An 18,647-nucleotide genomic window follows, 5' to 3' on the forward strand; every position below is an offset into this window, starting at 1 on the left:
GTGGTCCAGAATTGACCTGGGATTGGTTTTGCAGAGCAAGTCGGTCACAGATGCCAAGTTCCGTCCCAACCTGCATTTGAACTCTGCCTAGTTCAGGGTTTCCAAGGGGTGAGATCTCCCAAAAGCCAGGTCAAGGACAGAGACAGAGAATGTCAGAGTGAGAAGAAATATGTCAGAGACAAAAAGGACCCTCGAGACTGACTGGTCCAGCTCTCTGATCTGGCAGAGGAAGAAGCTGAGATGAAAACAAGGGAAGTGACCACTGGGAAAGGATTATCAGGATTCAAACTCAAACCCTGGTTTACTCATTGAAAAGCGTCCTCCAATACCACACATCCCCTGATGTTTCCTTCTTGGGAAAATTGAAGGATTTAGAGCTAGAAAGAAACTTGGAGGTCATGGGATCTGACCCTCCCATTTTACAAATGAGGAAACTGAGACCCTACAGAGGCAAGATCATTTTCCTTAAATTACATATCTAGTAGGTAGCAAAACCGAGATTCAAACTCAGATCCTTTGGACTCGAAAATCAATGAATGCCCTTGCCACCTCACCACGGCTCTCTTTTTTTACAGCTCAGCACAGTGACTGGCACATAGTAGGTGTTTAATAAATGCTTATGGTCTGACTATAACAGAATTGTCTCCTTTATAATGTAGAAAACAGAGTCCTAAGCTGGTCTTCAAGAAGACTGTGGCTCACAGCATAACCATTCGTGGAATCAGGAAGACCTCAGACACTTGCTAGCTGTGTCACCCTGGGCAAATCACTTAACCTCTGCCTGCCTCAGTTTCTTCATTTGTAAAACAGGGATGATAATAGCAACTATTTTCCAGGGTTGTTATGAGGATCAAATGAGATAATAATTGCAAAATGCTTAGCCTGACTGACACATAGTAGGTACTTAATAAATATGTGTTCTCTTCCTTCTTCCAACTCCCTCCTCTCATTCTAAACAGGGATGCCCCAGGGATTTGTTGACCTGAACCGAAATCATACCATACAGGACACATTCCACAAACTTCTTTTACCCCTAATTTTGTACATTCTTGAACCAGGCACAGACAAATGGAGTGTAAGTGCTTGGGGATTATGACAATCACCAGTGATTCCCTCATCCCATAAAGAGCAGCAGATTCCAGGGAAAGGAAGCAATGACATAGCATCCGAAAGATGGCTCTAGCATTTAGTGAAATGGTCATAGCAGGAGGCAGATAGGTGGCTCAGTGGATTGAGAGTCAGGTCTAAAGATGGGAGGTCCTAGGTTCAAATCTGACCTCAGACACTTCCTAGCTGTGTGACCCTGGGCAAGTCACTTAACTCTCATTACCTAGCCCTTACCACTCTTCTGACTTGGAGCCAAAACACAGTATTGATTCCAAGACAGAAGGTAGGGTTTTGTTTTGTTTCTTTTAATGATCATAGCACCGTCACAGGTCAGCACTGGAAGGAATCTCTAGAATAGAGGAGCGTAGAATGTGAGAGCTGAAAGAGTCAGCAGAACATAACCAAAAACCAGAGAGATCCTTAGAATATAGAACAGAAGACTTGGATGGGAACTTTGATCTTTCATGAAACTATTAGGAATAATTGAAAGCAAGTAATATTAGTTCAATCCTTGTGGGTGTGCCGTGTACCCAAGGAGAACATCTTGAGAGCTCAGGAGCCATGAGATGTACTTTCTAAGCCTGAGACCACTTCCCCCTGGAATCTATGTCCCTATGGGAAAATGTATCAGACACTTTTTAGGGGAAGCACTCTGATGGGGGCTCGTGAGTTATAGTACTAGAAGGCTATACTCCAGTGTCTCAGAGCTAACCCTGGAGTCCTGAGGGGAGGAGGTAACGGGGTTCTGGGATCCTAAACTACCACTATGAGTGGGAGATGGGATAATAGCTCAGGAGAAAGTGATAAATGCATTGTCCTGACCTGGGACAAATACCAAGTCCCTTTGCATTTGTGGAGACGTAATTGGACTTCTAAGTCTTTTTACTGGATGCTATAGTTTCGGATGCACTGGACAGCACTTTTCTTTCTTTTGTTTGAAATTGAAGTTGGACAGCAGCCAGTTTGGGGATATTCCAGTTCATTTTTATAAATAATCTTTACTTGCCTGGATGCTTACTCACTACTACTATCTGTTGTATTCTTATACTCAGGAGGAACTGCATAGCTAATATAAGAAGCATGGATTTGACATCCCTAAAATACCAGTACCCCAAAATTCACCCAGAGGATGCTCTGGTGGCTCCTAAATAGCCTTTTGTTTTGCTTTTTGCTTTTAAGGATCCCAAGCAGCTTGTCTTATTTGTGACGCGAGTCCTGACACTTTATCTGAGATCATTATGGACTACAGGTTGGCCCAGAAACACTAAGCAATCAGCTCTAAGTGCCTGATCCCACTTTTAAAATCTTGTACCCTTGAGTTTTGCTTTGAATTCACTTGTTTGTCCTAGGGAGGGATGCATTAGACATTCCAATTGTCCTTAAAGTGGCAGTGATCTACTAAGGGAAATTTCAAGTGATCCTTTGATATAGAGACCCAGAGGAAGCCACCTTAGATCTCCAAGAGGATTGTCTATTACAACCTGGAGGAGGGGGCAGCTAGGTGACTCAGGGGATTGAGAATGAGGCTTAGAGATAGGAGGTTTTGGGTTCAAATTCAACCCAGACCCTTCTTGGCTGAGGGTCCCTGGGCAAGTCACTTACCCTCCTCCTTTAACCAGCTCTTACCACTCTTCTGCCTTAGAATCAATACACAATATTGATTCTTGCCACAGGCAAGGTCCAGCCTACTCGTGACTCCAGGGTTTCCCAAAAGGTGGTGAACAATCAGTCAAAAAAAAAATAACAAATGGAAGATAACTTAATCATTATGGCCCTGGGATTGCTTTGCATCTGATAGCTGCTCCAACATCCCCAGGCCTGGTGTTTATTTTTATACCCATTTTTCTTGGCACACAGATACATTACCCAACACACATGTTCAAAGGGAGATAATTGGAAAAGTGATGCATTAACTTTTAACAAATCACTTGATTAACATTCTATATTCTTATATTGTGATTACAGACAGCCTACAAGATAAATGATTTAATCACAGGTGGCTTAATTTTCTCATTACCCTGTAAGGAGTTTTGAGCTTCTAGACAATCCAGGAAATTTGCTTATTGCTTTTAATAAAATGGAATAATTAATCAGAAGTTCTTAAAAGACAATTCAACAATCATACCATTGAGGTTGAGGGGTACTGGGAACACAATTCAAATTTAATATTAGACTGGTCATTTCTCAGGGTTCACTAGAGATCTTCCCACTAGCTAGTTACTGGTTTGTGAAGTCGAGTCACTGAGGCATATTGAAGCTTAACGTGTCTGTATATTTTGTATGGGCCTTTATGATTGATTTCTATGCTGGCTTCATGATAATAAGTTTCTGTGAGTGGGAAAGTTCTGGGCTTGGCCTGTAGTTGCGGTTTCACTGGGGATTATGTACCTAAGTAAAAGTTAACCCATGATAATCTTTAGGGATAGGGTTTGAGGGTCTGATCTTTTGGTGATGTTTTAGAGAATTAGGGTACAGGTATTTTGCTCTTGCATTATTCCTTCTGAGACTAGGGGGAATAGTAATCATGTCAATTCCATAGGAAAGAGATGTTAATGAGAGATATCATGCAAGGGGTACTGAATGGGCAATCACATCTTGCCAAGGGCCACTCTGTGGCCCCCTTAGCTACCATGCATGACTTTGTCAAGGCGTCATGGCCTGATGGCTCCCAGCAGATTCTAAGAGAAAAGGTAAAGATTACCCTCAAGGATGGGCAAGATCTAGAACCTCACTAGCCAGGACAAGAAGACTGAATGGATGGGATAAGGAGTTTGGTGATGCCTTCTGTGTATGCATGAGCTATTTGGAATTGGAGGTTCTGCTAAGTGTTGAGCCAGGACAGAGTAAGCTAGCCAAAGCCTTGAGAAGAAACCCCTTGCAGGGAGGAGAGCTCCTCAGTTTCAGCCTCGGCTTCCTCATTCTTCTCCCTTGGTCAGTGGGGAACTTTGTTAGCTTGGAAGAATCCAGAGGATTTTGAATTCCTCATTTTCTTGTCTTGTTCTTAGCAAAGTCTGCCAGAACCACTGAGAGCAACATCTGTATCAGAAGACAGAAAGTGAATGACGCGAAGGAAGGCAGCTTAAGGCTCTGCAAAGAGCCCAGCAGGAAATGTACAACCTACCAAAGAGGGACATTTTGAGGATTCCCAGGTCAAAGATTTGTAGGAGCAGAATCTCCCCTTTACTTCAGGTGCTCTAATCTCGAGCCCACTTTCCCTTGGATCATTTATCTACTGGTTGGAGAATGTGTTTCAGACTTTCAGAGGAAATATCTCATGCAACTCATCTTACCATCACTTTTATCTTTTCTAAAAGCTATTCAATTGCTACTAGCAGCAATGCAGTGATCCAGGACAATCCCAAGGGACTTATGACAAAGAAGGCTGTCTACATTCAGAGAAAGAACAGTGGGAGCAGAAATCCAGAAGAAAACATGTGATTTCTCATTTGTTTGTATGGGCATATGATTTGGGGCTATGGATTTAAAAGATGACTCTATTATAAAAATGAATAACTTGGAAATGGGTTTTGAGTGATAATATATGTATAACCCAGGGAAACTGCTTGTGAAGTCTGGGAGAAGGGAGGAAGACAACAAGAACCAAGTAACTAGAAAAAATTACAAAAAAAAGAAAAACCTAGTTAAACCTGATGGCTAGTTGATATCAATGAATAATCATAGAGAAGCACACCGATGGGGGCTCATAAATAATAGAACTAGAAAGATCATATCCCTACCCCAACCCCTCATGACTACCCCTAGATTCTGACAGGCTGAACAGCAGCCAAACTCTGGACACTCAGCCTGCTAGTGTAGACAGAGATACAGAGAGGAACTTCATAGAATATACCATACCTTTATTTTTTCCTGTCTCATTCCATAAGTCACTGAGAAGTACCAGAAACTGGAAAAAGTCTTCTGGGTAGGAAAAAGGAGTCATTTCCTTATCCTCTCCCAATGTAAGTCACACCAAAACCAGGGGATCCACTTTCCTGCTCATACCCATAAATTCTCAGGATCACCCAGAAGCATTGCCCTAACAAAGGCTTATATTATCTTTTACAAGTGATTTTCATAAAATGACTGGAATACAATTGATACTTGGATTCCGATATCTAATACATTGGGATCGCTTACATCTTCAGTCCTCACTGTCTCTGCTATAGTGCTATGAGATCAGGAGAAAAGGACCTTGGACAGGAGTTGGGAGGGGGGCATAATCTATTTTTTTTCAGTCTGTTTCTATCCTATCTTGTTTTTTTTCCAAATAATAACTGACATTTACATCCTAATATCTAGAATTTATACAACACTTTAAAACCTATGAAGCACTTTACAGATATCCTCCTTTGATCCTCATAACAACCTTTGTAAGGTAGGCTCTATTATTACTATCCCCATTTTACAGATGAGAAAATTGAGACACTGAAAGATTAAGTATCTTGCCCAAGATCACACAACTAGTAAGGGTCTGAATCAGGGTTATGAATTCAGATCTTCCTGTCTTGAGGTCCAGCACTCTATCTACTACACCGCCTAGCTATTTCCTTTGTAGTAGCCATCTTGTCCAACACAACTAAGGAATCATCCTGCCACTGCTTGAAGACCTTTAGTGGAAGGGAGGCCATTACATCCTGAGGTAGCCCCTTCCCCCTGTGGAAGACATGTCTTCCCTGACACCCAACCCAGATGTGCCTTTCTTCACTTCCCCCCTTGCTCCATATTTGTATTCTGGTTCTGAATAGGATGACTATACCCCACTGTCTACACAATAACTCTTCAAATACTCAAATGACATCATCAAAATACTCATCCTCCTGCCCCACCCCACCAGGCTTCTCTTCTCCTCTTCATCTCTTGGATCCCTAAAACTGAGCTTTGGTACTTACTACCAGGTAACCTTCTTGTTTGGTCATTTTCAGTTGTGTATGACTCTTCATGACCCCATTGGGGTTTTCTTGACAAGGATACTAGAGTGGTTTTCCACTTTCTTCTGCAGCTCAGTTTACAGATAAGGAAACTGAGGTTTACAGGATTAAGTAACTTGCCCAGAGAAGATATTAGAGTGGTATGCCATTTCCTTCTCCAGTTCACTTTAAAGATGAGGAAACTGAGGCAAACATGGTTAAGTGATTTTCCCAGGGTCATCCAACTAGTAAAGTGTCTGAGGCAAGATTTGAACTAAGGTCTTCATGACTCCGGTCCCAGTGTTCTGTGCATTAGGATGCCACCTAACTGCCAGTATAACCTTAGATAAGTCATCTTTCCTTTTCTGGACTTAGTTTCCTCTGTAAAATGACAGAGTAGACTCCACCAGCCTTAGCTCTAAGTCTGAAATCCTTTAGCCCTAAATCTATGACATAGAGAAGGAGGAGGAAGAGGAAGAGGAGGAAGAGGAGGAAGAGGAGGAAGAGGAGGAAGAGGAAGAAGAAGAAGAAGAAGAAGAAGAAGAAGAAGAAGAAGAAGAAGAAGAAGAAGAAGAAGAAGAAGAAGAAGAAGAAGAAGAAGAAGAAGAAGAAGAAGAAGAAGAAGAAGAAGAAGAAGAAGAAGAAGAAGAAGAAGAAGAAGAAGAAGAAGAAGAAGAAGAAGAAGAAGAAGAAGAAGAAGAAGAAGAAGAAGAAGAAGAAGAGAAAGGAAGAAGAGGAAGAGGAAGAGGAAGAGGAAGAGGAAGAAGAAGAAGAAGAGGAAGAAGAAGAAGAGGAGGAGGAGGAAGAGGAAGGAAGAAGAAGAAGAAGAAGAAGAAGAAGAAGAAGAAGAAGAAGAAGAAGAAGAAGAAGAAGAAGAAGAGGAAGAGGAAGAGGAAGAGGAAGAGGAAGAGGAAGAGGAGGAGGAGGAGGAGAAGGAAGAAGAAGAAGAAGAAGAAGAAGAAGAAGAAGAAGAAGAAGAAGAAGAAGAAGAAGAAGAAGAAGAAGAAGAAGAAGAAGAAGAAGAAGAAGAAGAAGAAGAAGAAGAAGAAGAAGAAGAAGAAGAAGAAGAAGAAGAAGAAGAAGAAGAAGAAGAAGAAGAAGAAGAAGAAGAAGAAGAAGAAGAAGAAGAAGAAGAAGAAGAAGAAGAAGAAGAAGAAGAAGAAGAAGAAGAAGAAGAAAAGAACTTGAGGGTACCATAAAGGCCACTGGATTAGGAGATAAAAGAAAGGTCAGGATCTGAATTCCGGCTTCACCACTTACTTGATGTACTTAATCTTTGGTCATTCAAATGACCACTAAATTTATTTCCTCATGTAAAAATAGACTCGAATCCAGGACTTCAATCCCCAGAAATCCTTGCTCCATTTCCCCAGAGTGCTTTGTAATCTCACTGGGTTCTCACCTGGGCCGAGAGCAAAATCATTATTTAAAGGGTCTCTGCGCATGGCAGGGGCTCTTCTCTTCCTGGCTCCACTGACAAACAGACGTGTCTCATGATGTGAGTGAAATTTGGGTGGGCCTCATGGCCCACCTAGCATGTGCTTCTCTTGCTTGTATTTTCTTTAACCCTTGACCTTTAATAAACCTCATAATATAATACTCCTTGCAGAGAGAAACTAATTTCTACCTGCCTCAGTCTCCCCTAAATTTTAATCTTCACACTCATCTGTAAAATGAGTATAATGATTTCAATGCTATTCACTTCATAGTGTTATTGGAAAGACCAAAGGTCCAGCCCATCCATTAGCTGACTGGGTGACCTTGAACAAGTCATTTCTCTCTGTATCCCACTTTCCTTACCTGGACAATGAGGGGGTTAGCATAAATGCACTCTAAGGTCACTTCCAGAACTGTGGCACCTTTCTCCCTAGCCTTAGAATTGACGAATCCTTCCAGGCCCTTCCTTAAATTCCATCACTTGGAAAGGGGCTGTGGGTCCAGTCTCTAGCAGAGGTCTCTAGACCCCAGTCGTCTAAGTCCTTGTGGCTTCTTACACTGACCCCTTATCCCCATTGGCAGATGTGACTCTTGTTAAGTCATTTTTCAGTCATGTCTGACTCTTTACAAACCTATTTGGAGTTTTCTTGGCAGGAATACTGAACTGGTTTCTTTTCCATTTCCAGCTCATTTTACAGATGGAGAAACTGAGGCAAATAGGGTGAAGTAACTTGCCCAGGGTCACATAGCTAGTGAGTCTCTGAGGTCAGATTTGAACCCAGGACCTCCCATCTCTAGGTCTGGCTCTCCATCCACAGAGCTTCCCAGCTTCCTCTTTAATAAATGTTCATTGATTGACTGACAGAAAGGACTCCAAAAACCAGAACCTAAACCATGAGACTTGGAAGGAACCTTAGAACACAGATGCTAAAACTAGACCTTCAAGATCATGAGAACTACAAAAGGCCCTTGGATCCCTGGAGAGATCTGTGCCAGTTTTTTTCAGCAGGAGAGAAAAAAACTTGCCCCAATTTGGCCCAGAAGGACAAGGGGCAGATGATACTGGGTTTATCCTGGACCACATGAGCGATGGGGCCCCTGCTTCTCTGTGGCTTGGGGTTCTGATTCCTCAACATACTTAAGTCCCTTTTTGCAACCCGCCCACCCTCCCTCCCTCTCATCAGCAAAGGCCTGGAGAAGGGATTTGTCATTAAAGGAGGGAGTTGCCTGGGAATCATTCTTCCCCCAGATAGCAGGGATAACAAAGGGAAGGCAATAACCAGGAGGGTTGCTAAGCAACTGTCTGTCAGGAGGATGCCAAAGTGAATGAGCCAGGGAAAGGGAGAAGGGCTGCCTCCCTGCTTTTCAGTCTTTGCTGGGGAGCAGCTATTTCTGGAGCTGTTGATGGGGCAGGAGAGCTTCAAGCAGGGGCCCAGGCAATGATCTGGACCCCAAGGGCCAAAGGCTGATCCTAGCACTGACTCTGAGGGGTCCAAAAGGTCTTTCTCCTCCCATCAGGAGAGGGAGGAACATCTGGCTGCTCCTCCAGGGTTCTCCTGGACCCAGGCTGGAGAGAGGCTTATCTAAGCTAGGCACCTGCTACAGTTCCCCTTTCTGCTTTTCCCATCAGTGATTGTGAGGGAGAGGGAGGGCAGCAAAAAATTATAGGTGTGTCACACTGAGCTGAAATAGGGACCACTCGAGCATTCAGAAGTCTAGAAGCAGGACAGTGTATAGATCGGCAGGCCAGGAGTTGAGAGGTCCTGGGTTCAAATCTGGCCTCAGACACTTCCCCACTGTGTGACCTTGGGCAAGTGTCTTCACCCCCATTGCCTAGCTCTTGCTGCTCTTCTGTCTTAGAACTGAGACTAAAACAGAAGGTAAGGATTAAAAAAAAAGTCTAGGAATACCTGAGTTCTGAGATTGGCCACTGCCCTGGCCTTCTCCTGTTCAGTGTATACCCTCTCAGAGGAAACTGGGTGTATATACTCTCAAAGGAAACTGGGCTGGATTTTTTAATGTGTGCTCTAGACAGTGTAGGTGTCCGGTTGGACCTTGGATGACTCTGGAGGCCAGGAAGGAGAATGAGAACAAATTCCTGCCCATCATTTAACCAGCAACTTAGATGGTTAGAAGCTTCTGGGAAGCTTCCTCGGATGTCTAAAAATCCTTTGGATGTCCCCAAAGCTCCCCCAGATCTCCCCAGGCCCTTTACTTTGCATCTCATCACTGATCATGCAATGATAGCTAACAGGGTACGCTGCTCTCCCTATTACACCAGAAGAACAGGGACTGAATTGTATCAAAGCATTGTATCTCCTCCAATGGCCAACATGGTCATGTTCAGTCATCTTTCAATCACACCCGATTCTTCATGGCCCCATTTGGAATTTTCTTGGCAAAGATACTGGACAGGCTTGCCATTTCCTACTCCAATCCATTTTACAGATAAGGAAACTGAGGTAAACAGGGTAAAGTGACTTGTTCTGAGTGACTTGTCCAGGGTTCTACAGCTAAGCTACAAGAGTAGTTTGCCATTTCCTTCTCCAACTCATTTTACAGATGAGAAAACAGGTAGAGTAAAATGACTTGTCCAGATCACACAGCTAAGATACTAGAGTGGATAGCTATTTCCTTCTCCAGTTCATTTTACAGATGAGGACACTGAGGTCAACAGGATTAAGTGACTTACCCAGGGTCACACAGCTAAGCTACTAGTGTGGATGGCTATTTCCTTCTCCAGTTCATTTTACAGATGAGGACACTGAGGTCAACAGGATTAAATGACTTACCCAGGGTCACACAGCTAAGCTACTAGTGTGGTTGGCCATTTCCTTCTCCAGTTCATTTTAGATGAGGACACTGAGGTCAACAAGATTAAGTGACTTTCCCAGGATCACCGAGCTAGGAAGTGTTTAAGACTGAATTTGAACTCAGGTCTTCATGATTTTAGGTTCTGTGCCCTATCTACTATTCCACCTAGCTGCCTGTCTAGTAGAGTAGGTCTTTCATAAAGGTTAATAGGTTGAATCTACCTTTTTTGTATCCCCAGAACTTAGTGTAGTGCCTGACACAGAGTAGACACTTAAATGCTTGTTGATTGATTGAAGCAAGATTAAGTAAGTCGAAGTACCTTTTTGCCCTGTCTGAGTTCCTCCTCCCTGCCTTCCTGTGCCTCCTCCCCTACCTAAGTGGTTCAGACGGCACCTAAAGGGCTGCTGCCTATTAGATATTGGGGGGAAATAAGCCAGGGTGCTTTCTCTGATGTAGACTTGAAAAGAGTCACATTGAAATGATGGGAAATTGCTATATTCTTTTCAGTTTCTGTTCCCCACCTCCTTAGCCTGCCCACACACACAGACAGGCTGTTATCACCCAGGAGGGAGGCAGGGAGGGATCAGACAGTGCAGGGCACCTCATGGAGCAAAGCTTGTAAACTGAGGAAGTCAATGACATGGATTCAGAGTCTGGGGGCAAACCAGAAGGCTTCCCAAGGGCCAACCCTCTCAGGGTCCCTCTGCTCAGGTTAGGAGGGCCACATAGACTTCCAAACCCTTCTGTGGATAGGAGAGAGATCTGGAAGTTTCCTCTATCTGGCATATACATTTGTATATTTCTAAACCCTCACCTTCCATCTTAGAATCAATATCGTGTATTGGTTCCAAGGTGGAAGAGGGGTAAGGACTGGGCAATGGGGGTTAAGTGACTTGTCCAGGGTCACCTAGCTAGGAAGTATCTGAGGCCAGATTTGAACCCAGGACCTCCCATCTCCAGGCCTGGCTTCCACTGAACCACCTAACTGTCCCTTAATAAATATTTATTGAATGAGTAACTATAAAATGGGGTTTGAGAGCCAGGGTTAGGGATGGGAGGTCTTGGGTTCAAATCCAGCCCCCATTTGGTAAATATGACTGGTAAAATAGTGGCTTGTGAAGGTGGATAACTAGAATAGAATGAATGACTAACCCCTCTGTTGATCTGAGTCTGAGTGGGACTCAAGGTGACCAAGACCTGCGTGGCAGACCCTGGGCTTCCCAGGAATACCAGTATCCATTAACAACTGGGCTGCTCATAGTTGGACCAAAGAGGAGCAGCAACACCCTTCCCTAGGGAGCCACCCTCATTGTTTAATGAAGCCGACGGAGCCGTGGAGGGTGACGGGACCTGGGAGCGCCAGGGCTTTATTGAGGAGTTTCTGCTGCAAGGGGGAGAGGAGAGTCCGGCAGGCTGGAGAACCCCTAGAGCTTTCTCTTCTTGGTGGGTCGGCTGCCTGGGGAGGGTGGGGGACGGGGGCCCTTAAGTCTCCTTCAGCTGCTGAGGAAGCAGCCACGCTTATGCCACTTGCGGTCCCGGATACGCCGGACAGACTGGATCCGGGGCTGATTGGCATCCCACTCGTTCCAGTGGCAGTACTCTCCCCGCTCAAAGACGTATTGGCGCCCTCGGTAGCCTGGAAATTCATAGCCTACCCACCTGGTGGGGTTGGGAGAGACAGAAATGGGCATTAATCCTATGAAGAGGGGGCCAGGATGAGCCCAAGAGGTGAGCTAGAAGGGGGAAATGCCTGACACACCCAGGGCTGGAGCTATGTGATGCAACAGATTGTGCCTGGAGTCAGGAAAACCTGAATTCAAATCCAGTCTCAGACACTTAGGAGTTGTGTGCCCTGGGGCAATTCCCCAGTGTCTGCCTCAGTTTCCCCAAATGTAAAATGGAGATAATAACCTAAGCCAATAGGGGGAAGCGACACGGCCAGGGTCCCCCAGCTAGTAAGTGTCTGAGGCCAAATTTGAACTCGGGAAGAGGAGTCTTCCCAGGTCGAGTGCTCTATGCATTGTGCCCCCCAGCCACCAGCAAGGATTTATCCTTTCCATTTCAAGGTGAAGAAGGATCCAAGCTTGGCCAAGGGTGAGAGGAAGTCAAGGGTGTAGGAAGACTTCTTGAGGGTCCAAGTCAGGGCTGGAGAGGAAAGGAGGGAGGAAAGGAGGTCCTGTCCTTACGTTCCATTGATAACTCTGATGCTGGCCACCCGGTCCTGGAAGCCATGGGCCCAGAGACTGGGCACGTCGTCATCCACGATCTCCATCTTGCGGCCGCCATAGCCTGGATTCTCAAACAGGTGGATTTTGTGCTCTGGGCTGTCCTGGAAGGAAGCCTCGGAGTAAATATCACCATTGACTCAGACCCCCTCCCACGCCCCAGCGACCTGCCACCAGGACAAAATGGACCCCCAGAGAGGGGCATTCAAAGGGGGACAATGAGGCGGCAGCAGAAGCTCTGCTTAGAGGCCACTTAACCCAGAAGAGCCATCGCCCAAGGAATCTGAATGTACCATTAGGACTCTGTAGCTCCTCTCCTCTAAAACCTTCAATGATTCCCCAGTGCCAATAGAAAAATGCTTGATCCTAACTACTGGCCTACTTAATGATGAAAACAATAATAATAACCAATATTGATACAGTGCCTACTACCTGCCAGGCACTAAGCTAAACATGTTACAAGTATCATTTCATCATTTCTCACAACAACCCTGTGTAGGAGTTAATTGAAGGAGTCGGACTAAGTGAGGAGAGCCGTTTAACAGACACCTTGTTTAATTTAAGGAAGAAGTTCAGAGAGAAACGAGGAAAGAGATGGTTCATCTCCTACCCTAGAGATATACCTAAAATTCCCAAAACCAACGAAGTTGCCGAAAACGATCTCTAACTATCTTCTGAGGACAGTTACTTCTGCCTGGCACAGCAGGCCTGCTCTCACCTACTCTATCTATCTATCAATGATTCACTAACTAACTAACTCCTGAAATAATAGCCAGCCACCGCTCACTCACTCACTCCTTCAATCAGTTTTCTACAGCAGCCCAATTGTCAGTAGCCAACTGCCAACAGATCCTTGCCCCGGAGACAGACCTCCAGCTCTCTAGAGACCCCAGAGGCAGAAGACCCTCAGCTGTCAGCAGCTGCTTCCTTTATCTCCTCACTGACCAACTGGCCCCCCTAACTTCCTGTCAGAGGGCAGGTTACTTCCTCTCCTCAGTCCTGGTCTCTCTGGTGACGGAATCTTCAGCTCTGGCTCCCTGACTCCTGTCAGTTCTGATCTACTTAGAAACTCTGCTCTCTAGTCTCTTAAGGAGACAGATGAAGAAAATCCCTTTAACACCTGAGAGGTGGGTGCTATTATAATCCCCATTTTCCAGATGAGGAAACTGAGGCCAACAGGGTGAAGTGACTTGTTCAGGGTCACACAGCTAAGATATTGGAGTGGTTGGCCATTTCCTTATTGAGCTCATTTTACAGGGAAACTGAGGCCAACAGGGTGAAGTGACTTGTTCAGGGTCACACAGCTAAGATATTGGAGTGGTTGGCCATTTCCTTATTAAGCTCATTTTATAGGGAAACTGAGGCCAACAGGGTGAAGTGACTTGTTCAGGGTCACACAGCTAAGATATTGGAGTGGTTGGCCATTTCCTTATTGAGCTCATTTCACAGGGAAACTGAGGCCAACAGGGTGAAGTGACTTGCTCAGGATCACACAGCTAGCAAGCATCTGAGGCCAGATTTGAACTCAGGAAGGTGAAACAAAAATAAATAAATGTTTGTTGAATTGAGCTGAACGGAACCAACTGAAAAATGGAGGAACTCCAAAAATGTCCACCCAGGACTGACAATCTTCCTACACCTATGCCTAGGGTTTCTGAACTTGAGTCAGGAAGACCTGAATTCAAATCCAGTCTTGGACATTTTATTAGCCGAGTGACCCTGGACAAGTCACCTCATCCTCTTTGCCTCCATTTCTTCACCTGTCAAATGAGCCGGAGAAGGCAAAGGCCAGCCAGTCCAGTACCTCTGCCAAGGAAACTCCCAAACGACACGTCAGAACCAACAAAGGATTTCTCAGCCCTTAATCGAGGCCGTCTAAGTGGCCTGGAGCGTGGGACTGCCCGGCAGCGTTCCATCCCAGCCCGACCCACAAGCTTCCCCGTCCCCCTTCCCAGAATCTCTGAGTGGGGAGGCCCTGCCCCATGGGGAGGGAGGAGCCGTACTCACGATGTGCAGGGGCCTAAGGGAGAGGAGACTGTCGCTGTGATGGCTGCTGGACCAGGCGTCCCACCTGGGGTAATCCCCCTTTTCTAGGACAAACTGCTCTCCGCGGAAGGCGCAGCGTTCAAACGCCACCCATCTGAAGGTAAGAGAGCCCAGGCTGGAGAAGGCAGAGCAGGGCCAGGGCCCTCCAGCACAGAGTATCAGGGCTAGAAGGAGCCCCGGGTTCATCCAGCACCATCTCCCCATTTTACAGGTGACAAAACTGAGATCTCAAGGTCGAAGCGTCTGCCCCATCCCATGGCTGGGGCCGAGCAGGCCTGGACCAGCCCCCTCCTTAGACTTCAGGCAGGGGGAGGGGGCGGTTGGTCCCTGCGTCTCCCTCTCAGCAGCCCGGGCTCCTGGCACCCGGTATGGCAGCCAGTCCCCCCCCCCCCCCCCCCGCCTCCTTGTGCCTGCAGCACTTACGGGCCAGATTCCACCTGGATGGAGCCCACCTTCTCCAGCAGACTCTCTGTCAGGTTGGGGCACTCCGTGGACAAGTCACACTTCTTTCCCTGAAAGTTCTCCAGCTCAAAGATGGAGACCTGGAGCGAGAAGGGTGCCGTGAGCACCTGGACAGGCCCCGGCGCTTCGGGGCTCTCCCCCACCCTGACAGGGGCTGCGGTGATGAGGCAGCTCCTGGAGGACAAGGCAGCTGCTCCCCTCTGCTGCCCCGACTGGGCACCTGAGCTTCCTGCTACCCACGTGCCCACTGCCTCGGGCCGCCTCCTGGGCCAGGAACTGGCTGACTTGATGAAAATCAAAGAATCTCAGAGGGGCTTAGAACAGGGACTGTCAGAGCTGGGAGGGGGCTTAGAACAGGGACTGTCAGAGCTGGGAGGAGGCTTAGAACAGGGACTGTCAGAGCCTGGAGGGGGCTTAGAACAGGGACTGTCAGAGCTGGGAGGAGGCTTAGAACAGGGACTGTCAGAGCTGGGAGGAGGCTTAGAACAGGGACTGTCAGAGCTGGGAGGGGGCTTAGAACAGGGACTGTCAGAGCTGGGAGGGGGCTTAGAACAGGGACTGTCAGAGCTGGGAGGGGGCTTAGAACAGGGACTGTCAGAGCTGGGAGGGGGCTTAGAACAGGGACTGTCAGAGCTGGGAGGAGGCTTAGAACAGGGACTGTCAGAGCTGGGAGGGGGCTTAGAACAGGGACTGTCAGAGCTGGGAGGGGACTTAGAACAGGGACTGTCAGAGCTGGGAGGGGGCTTAGAACAGGGACTGTCAGAGCTGGGAGGGGGTTTAGAACAGGGACTGTCAGAGCTGGGAGGAGGCTTAGAACAGGGAAAGTCAGAGCTGGGAGGGGGTTTAGAACAGGGACTGTCAGAGCTGGGAGGGGGCTTAGAATAACTAATGTCAGAGCTGGAAGAGACCTTAGAACAGGGACTGTCAGGGCTGGGAGGGGGTTTAGAACAGGGACTGTCAGAGCTGGGAGGAGGCTTAGAACAGGGACTGTCAGAGCTGGGAGGGGGCTTAGAACAGGGACTGTCAGAGCTGGGAGGGGGCTTAGAACAGGGACTGTCAGAGCTGGGAGGGGGCTTAGAACAGGGACTGTCAGAGCTGGGAGGGGGCTTAGAACAGGGACTGTCAGAGCTGGGAGGAGGCTTAGAACAGGGAATGTCAGAGCTGGGAGGAGGCTTAGAACAGGGAAAGTCAGAGCTGGGAGGGGGTTTAGAACAGGGACTGTCAGAGCTGGGAGGGGGCTTAGAATAACTAATGTCAGAGCTGGAAGAGACCTTAGAACAGGGACTGTCAGGGCTGGGAGGGGGCTTAGAACAGGGACTGTCAGAGCTGGGAGGGGGCTTAGAATAACTAATGTCAGAGCTGGAAGAGACCTTAGAACAGGGAATGTCAGAGCTGAGAGGGGGCTAAAACAGGGGGTGTCAGGGCTGAGAGGGGGCTAGAACAGGGAATGTCAGAGTTGGAGGGGGCTAGAACAGGGGATGTCAGGGCTGAGAGGGGGCTAGAACAGGGCTATAAATCTATGCCCCAGAGGATGTATCCCCGCCCCAGAGGTACAGGCACTAAATTCAGCCTTCTGTCCCTTTTCCTTGCCCAGGAGAGAAAGCCTGGAGCCTCGCTGCCAATCTAGGCCCAAGGATGCTCATCCCACCATGAGCCCCTCGCTGTACCTTGAAGCTCCCTCCCAAGCCTCCATGGCTTTTCCCAGCAGCCGCCTGCTCGGGGACGCTCTGCTCCTCCATCATCTTATCGAACAAAAGTCCAGAGGCTAGAAAACAAAAGCTGCAAACTGAGGAGCGTGGCCAGCCCTTCTGAGGTGGGAAGAGCCCCTCTGAATCCCATGGAGGGGGGGGGAGACGCTCAGGCTCCCACTTAGAAAGGGCACCCGTGCCCTCCTCCCTGCGCCCAGTCATGCCCAAAGCTGGTGAGCTTTCAGCGTGGGAGCCCCCCCCCGAGATGCCACGGCCCCACACTCTGACACAGACACACGTGGCCGGCACATCTGGGCACTCACACACACACAACGATAGGAAGCCTCAGGCCTGGGTCCCCCGTGATGGCCAGAACCCGAGCAAACTGGACTTGTTCTGCGGCGGGTGGCGAGAGTCAGTCTCCCCATTCATGGGCCTTTGGGACTGGCCCAGCTCCCAGCTGGCATTCAGGGCCACACAATGGAATGTCCCACTTTCCCAGACTTTCCAAGGGACCAAGTGGGGTCACAACAGCTTCAGCCTTAAATGACCACAGAAACTGGGTCGCCGCCCCTGGGCACCCCTGAAATCAGAAGGGGCGCCCCCAAGGGAGACGGTCCCTCCCGGCCCTTCTCTTAGTGAGCCCCCGCCGCCTCCAGATACAAACCGGAAGGTGGCCACGCTCTGGCCTTCCCAGGTCTCCCTACCCAGCACCAGCCCCCCAATAAGCCTGATGAACTGATCCGGAGACCCACAAGACAAGAGCGAAGCCCCTTCCCGCTCCCCAGCCTTCACCTGGGCCCTGTTACCTCTTGGGGGGAAATGGAGCGGCAGGGATGGGGCTGGCCCTCCCTCGGGCCCTATTTATGGCCGCTTTCTGCCCAGCGCCAGCACATTCCGCCCTGCTGTCACAGCAGCCCTGTCCACCAAATTCCCTCCATTTGACTTCACTTGAATAGAAGGGGCCCAGGTGCCAGCGCCCCCGAGCCCGGGCTCTCCCTGGCTCTCGCCTCTCCCGACGCCTCCATCTCACTCCATCAGCATTATTTCAAGGCAAGAGGGTGGGAGAAGGAAGCCCTGAGGGGGGGTAACAGCACCCCCTGCCACCACAAAGAGAGAAGCTCCCCACGCTCCTGCTGGTCAGGGAGGGGGGAGGCGAGGGGGAGACCCGGTTCTTTTTATGGGTCCCCCAGGGAACCCCTTCATTTTACAGATAGAGAAACTGAGGCCTAGAGTGGCAAAGTGAAAGGTCAAACACCCTGGATTCAAACCCAGATCTTCTGATTTCCTATCTAGTGGGATCTCCGCTGTTCCACACTGTTTCTTCCATTTGGTGTGAGGGGATGACCAACCTTAATCCCTACCTCATGGAGGACTTCAGCCTTAGAGTCAGGAAGAGATGAGTTCGAATCCTAGCCGTAGGCACTTCCCCACATTGCCTTTTGGTTTGGGATATGGGACTTGTTTTCTCATAGAGACATCTGTAGGAAATGTGTTATAGAGCAAGCCTCAAAGGACGCCCAGATTTAGAGGAAGGGACTTTGGAAGGCTTTAAATTCAATTCCTTCATGATACACATCAGGAAACTGAGGCACAGAGAGATTGAGTGACTCACCTAGGGGCACACAGCAAACAACTATCCGAAGCAGGATTCACACCCAGATCTTTTGGATCGAGGTCCTATGCCTTCGCTAACTCTACCCTCTGTGGGTTGTGTGATGAAAGCTTATTTGGAACATGGAACTCATTTTCCCAACTTTCCACCTGGTGGCTGAGCCACAAAAGCTACACACGGGTTCTCTGGGTGCTGAAGCAGGGTGCCAAGAGTGCCCGAGAACCCATCCGGTGGGGACACCAGAAAACGCCGTCCCCTAGGTGCTCTCTGGTGGTGAATCATGGGATGCCAAGGTCTCAGAAGAACTATGGCGGGTGACCAGGACGGGCAGGGGAAGCGACTAGAA

At 48.0% G+C, this 18,647-nt stretch overlaps 1 protein-coding gene across 3 annotated transcripts; it reads right to left on the reverse strand.

Annotated features, from left to right (window-relative positions):
- Positions 1 to 11,603: 11,603 nt before the first annotated feature.
- On the reverse strand, positions 11,604 to 17,658 carry CRYBB3 (crystallin beta B3). 3 transcript variants are annotated; one of them, XM_003340800.4, is made up of 6 exons: positions 17,496 to 17,658; positions 16,666 to 16,763; positions 14,960 to 15,078; positions 14,498 to 14,630; positions 12,452 to 12,594; positions 11,604 to 11,924 (listed from the first exon to the last, which is right to left on the reverse strand). In XM_003340800.4, exons 2-6 carry the CDS (start codon positions 16,738 to 16,740, stop codon positions 11,759 to 11,761), a joined length of 636 nt encoding a protein of 211 aa, XP_003340848.2. In that variant the 5' UTR covers positions 16,741 to 16,763; positions 17,496 to 17,658; the 3' UTR covers positions 11,604 to 11,758. The 3 variants fall into 3 exon arrangements, with proteins under 3 accessions (XP_003340848.2, XP_056676808.1, XP_056676807.1); XM_056820830.1 differs by lacking the exon at positions 17,496 to 17,658 and adding an exon at positions 17,010 to 17,073; XM_056820829.1 differs by lacking the exon at positions 17,496 to 17,658 and having other exon boundaries at positions 16,666 to 17,021.
- Between the last annotated feature and the right edge of the window lie 989 nt (positions 17,659 to 18,647).

Source organism: Monodelphis domestica, chromosome 3 (assembly GCF_027887165.1).
Source record: "Monodelphis domestica isolate mMonDom1 chromosome 3, mMonDom1.pri, whole genome shotgun sequence".
NCBI classification, from domain to species: Eukaryota; Metazoa; Chordata; class Mammalia; order Didelphimorphia; family Didelphidae; genus Monodelphis; species Monodelphis domestica.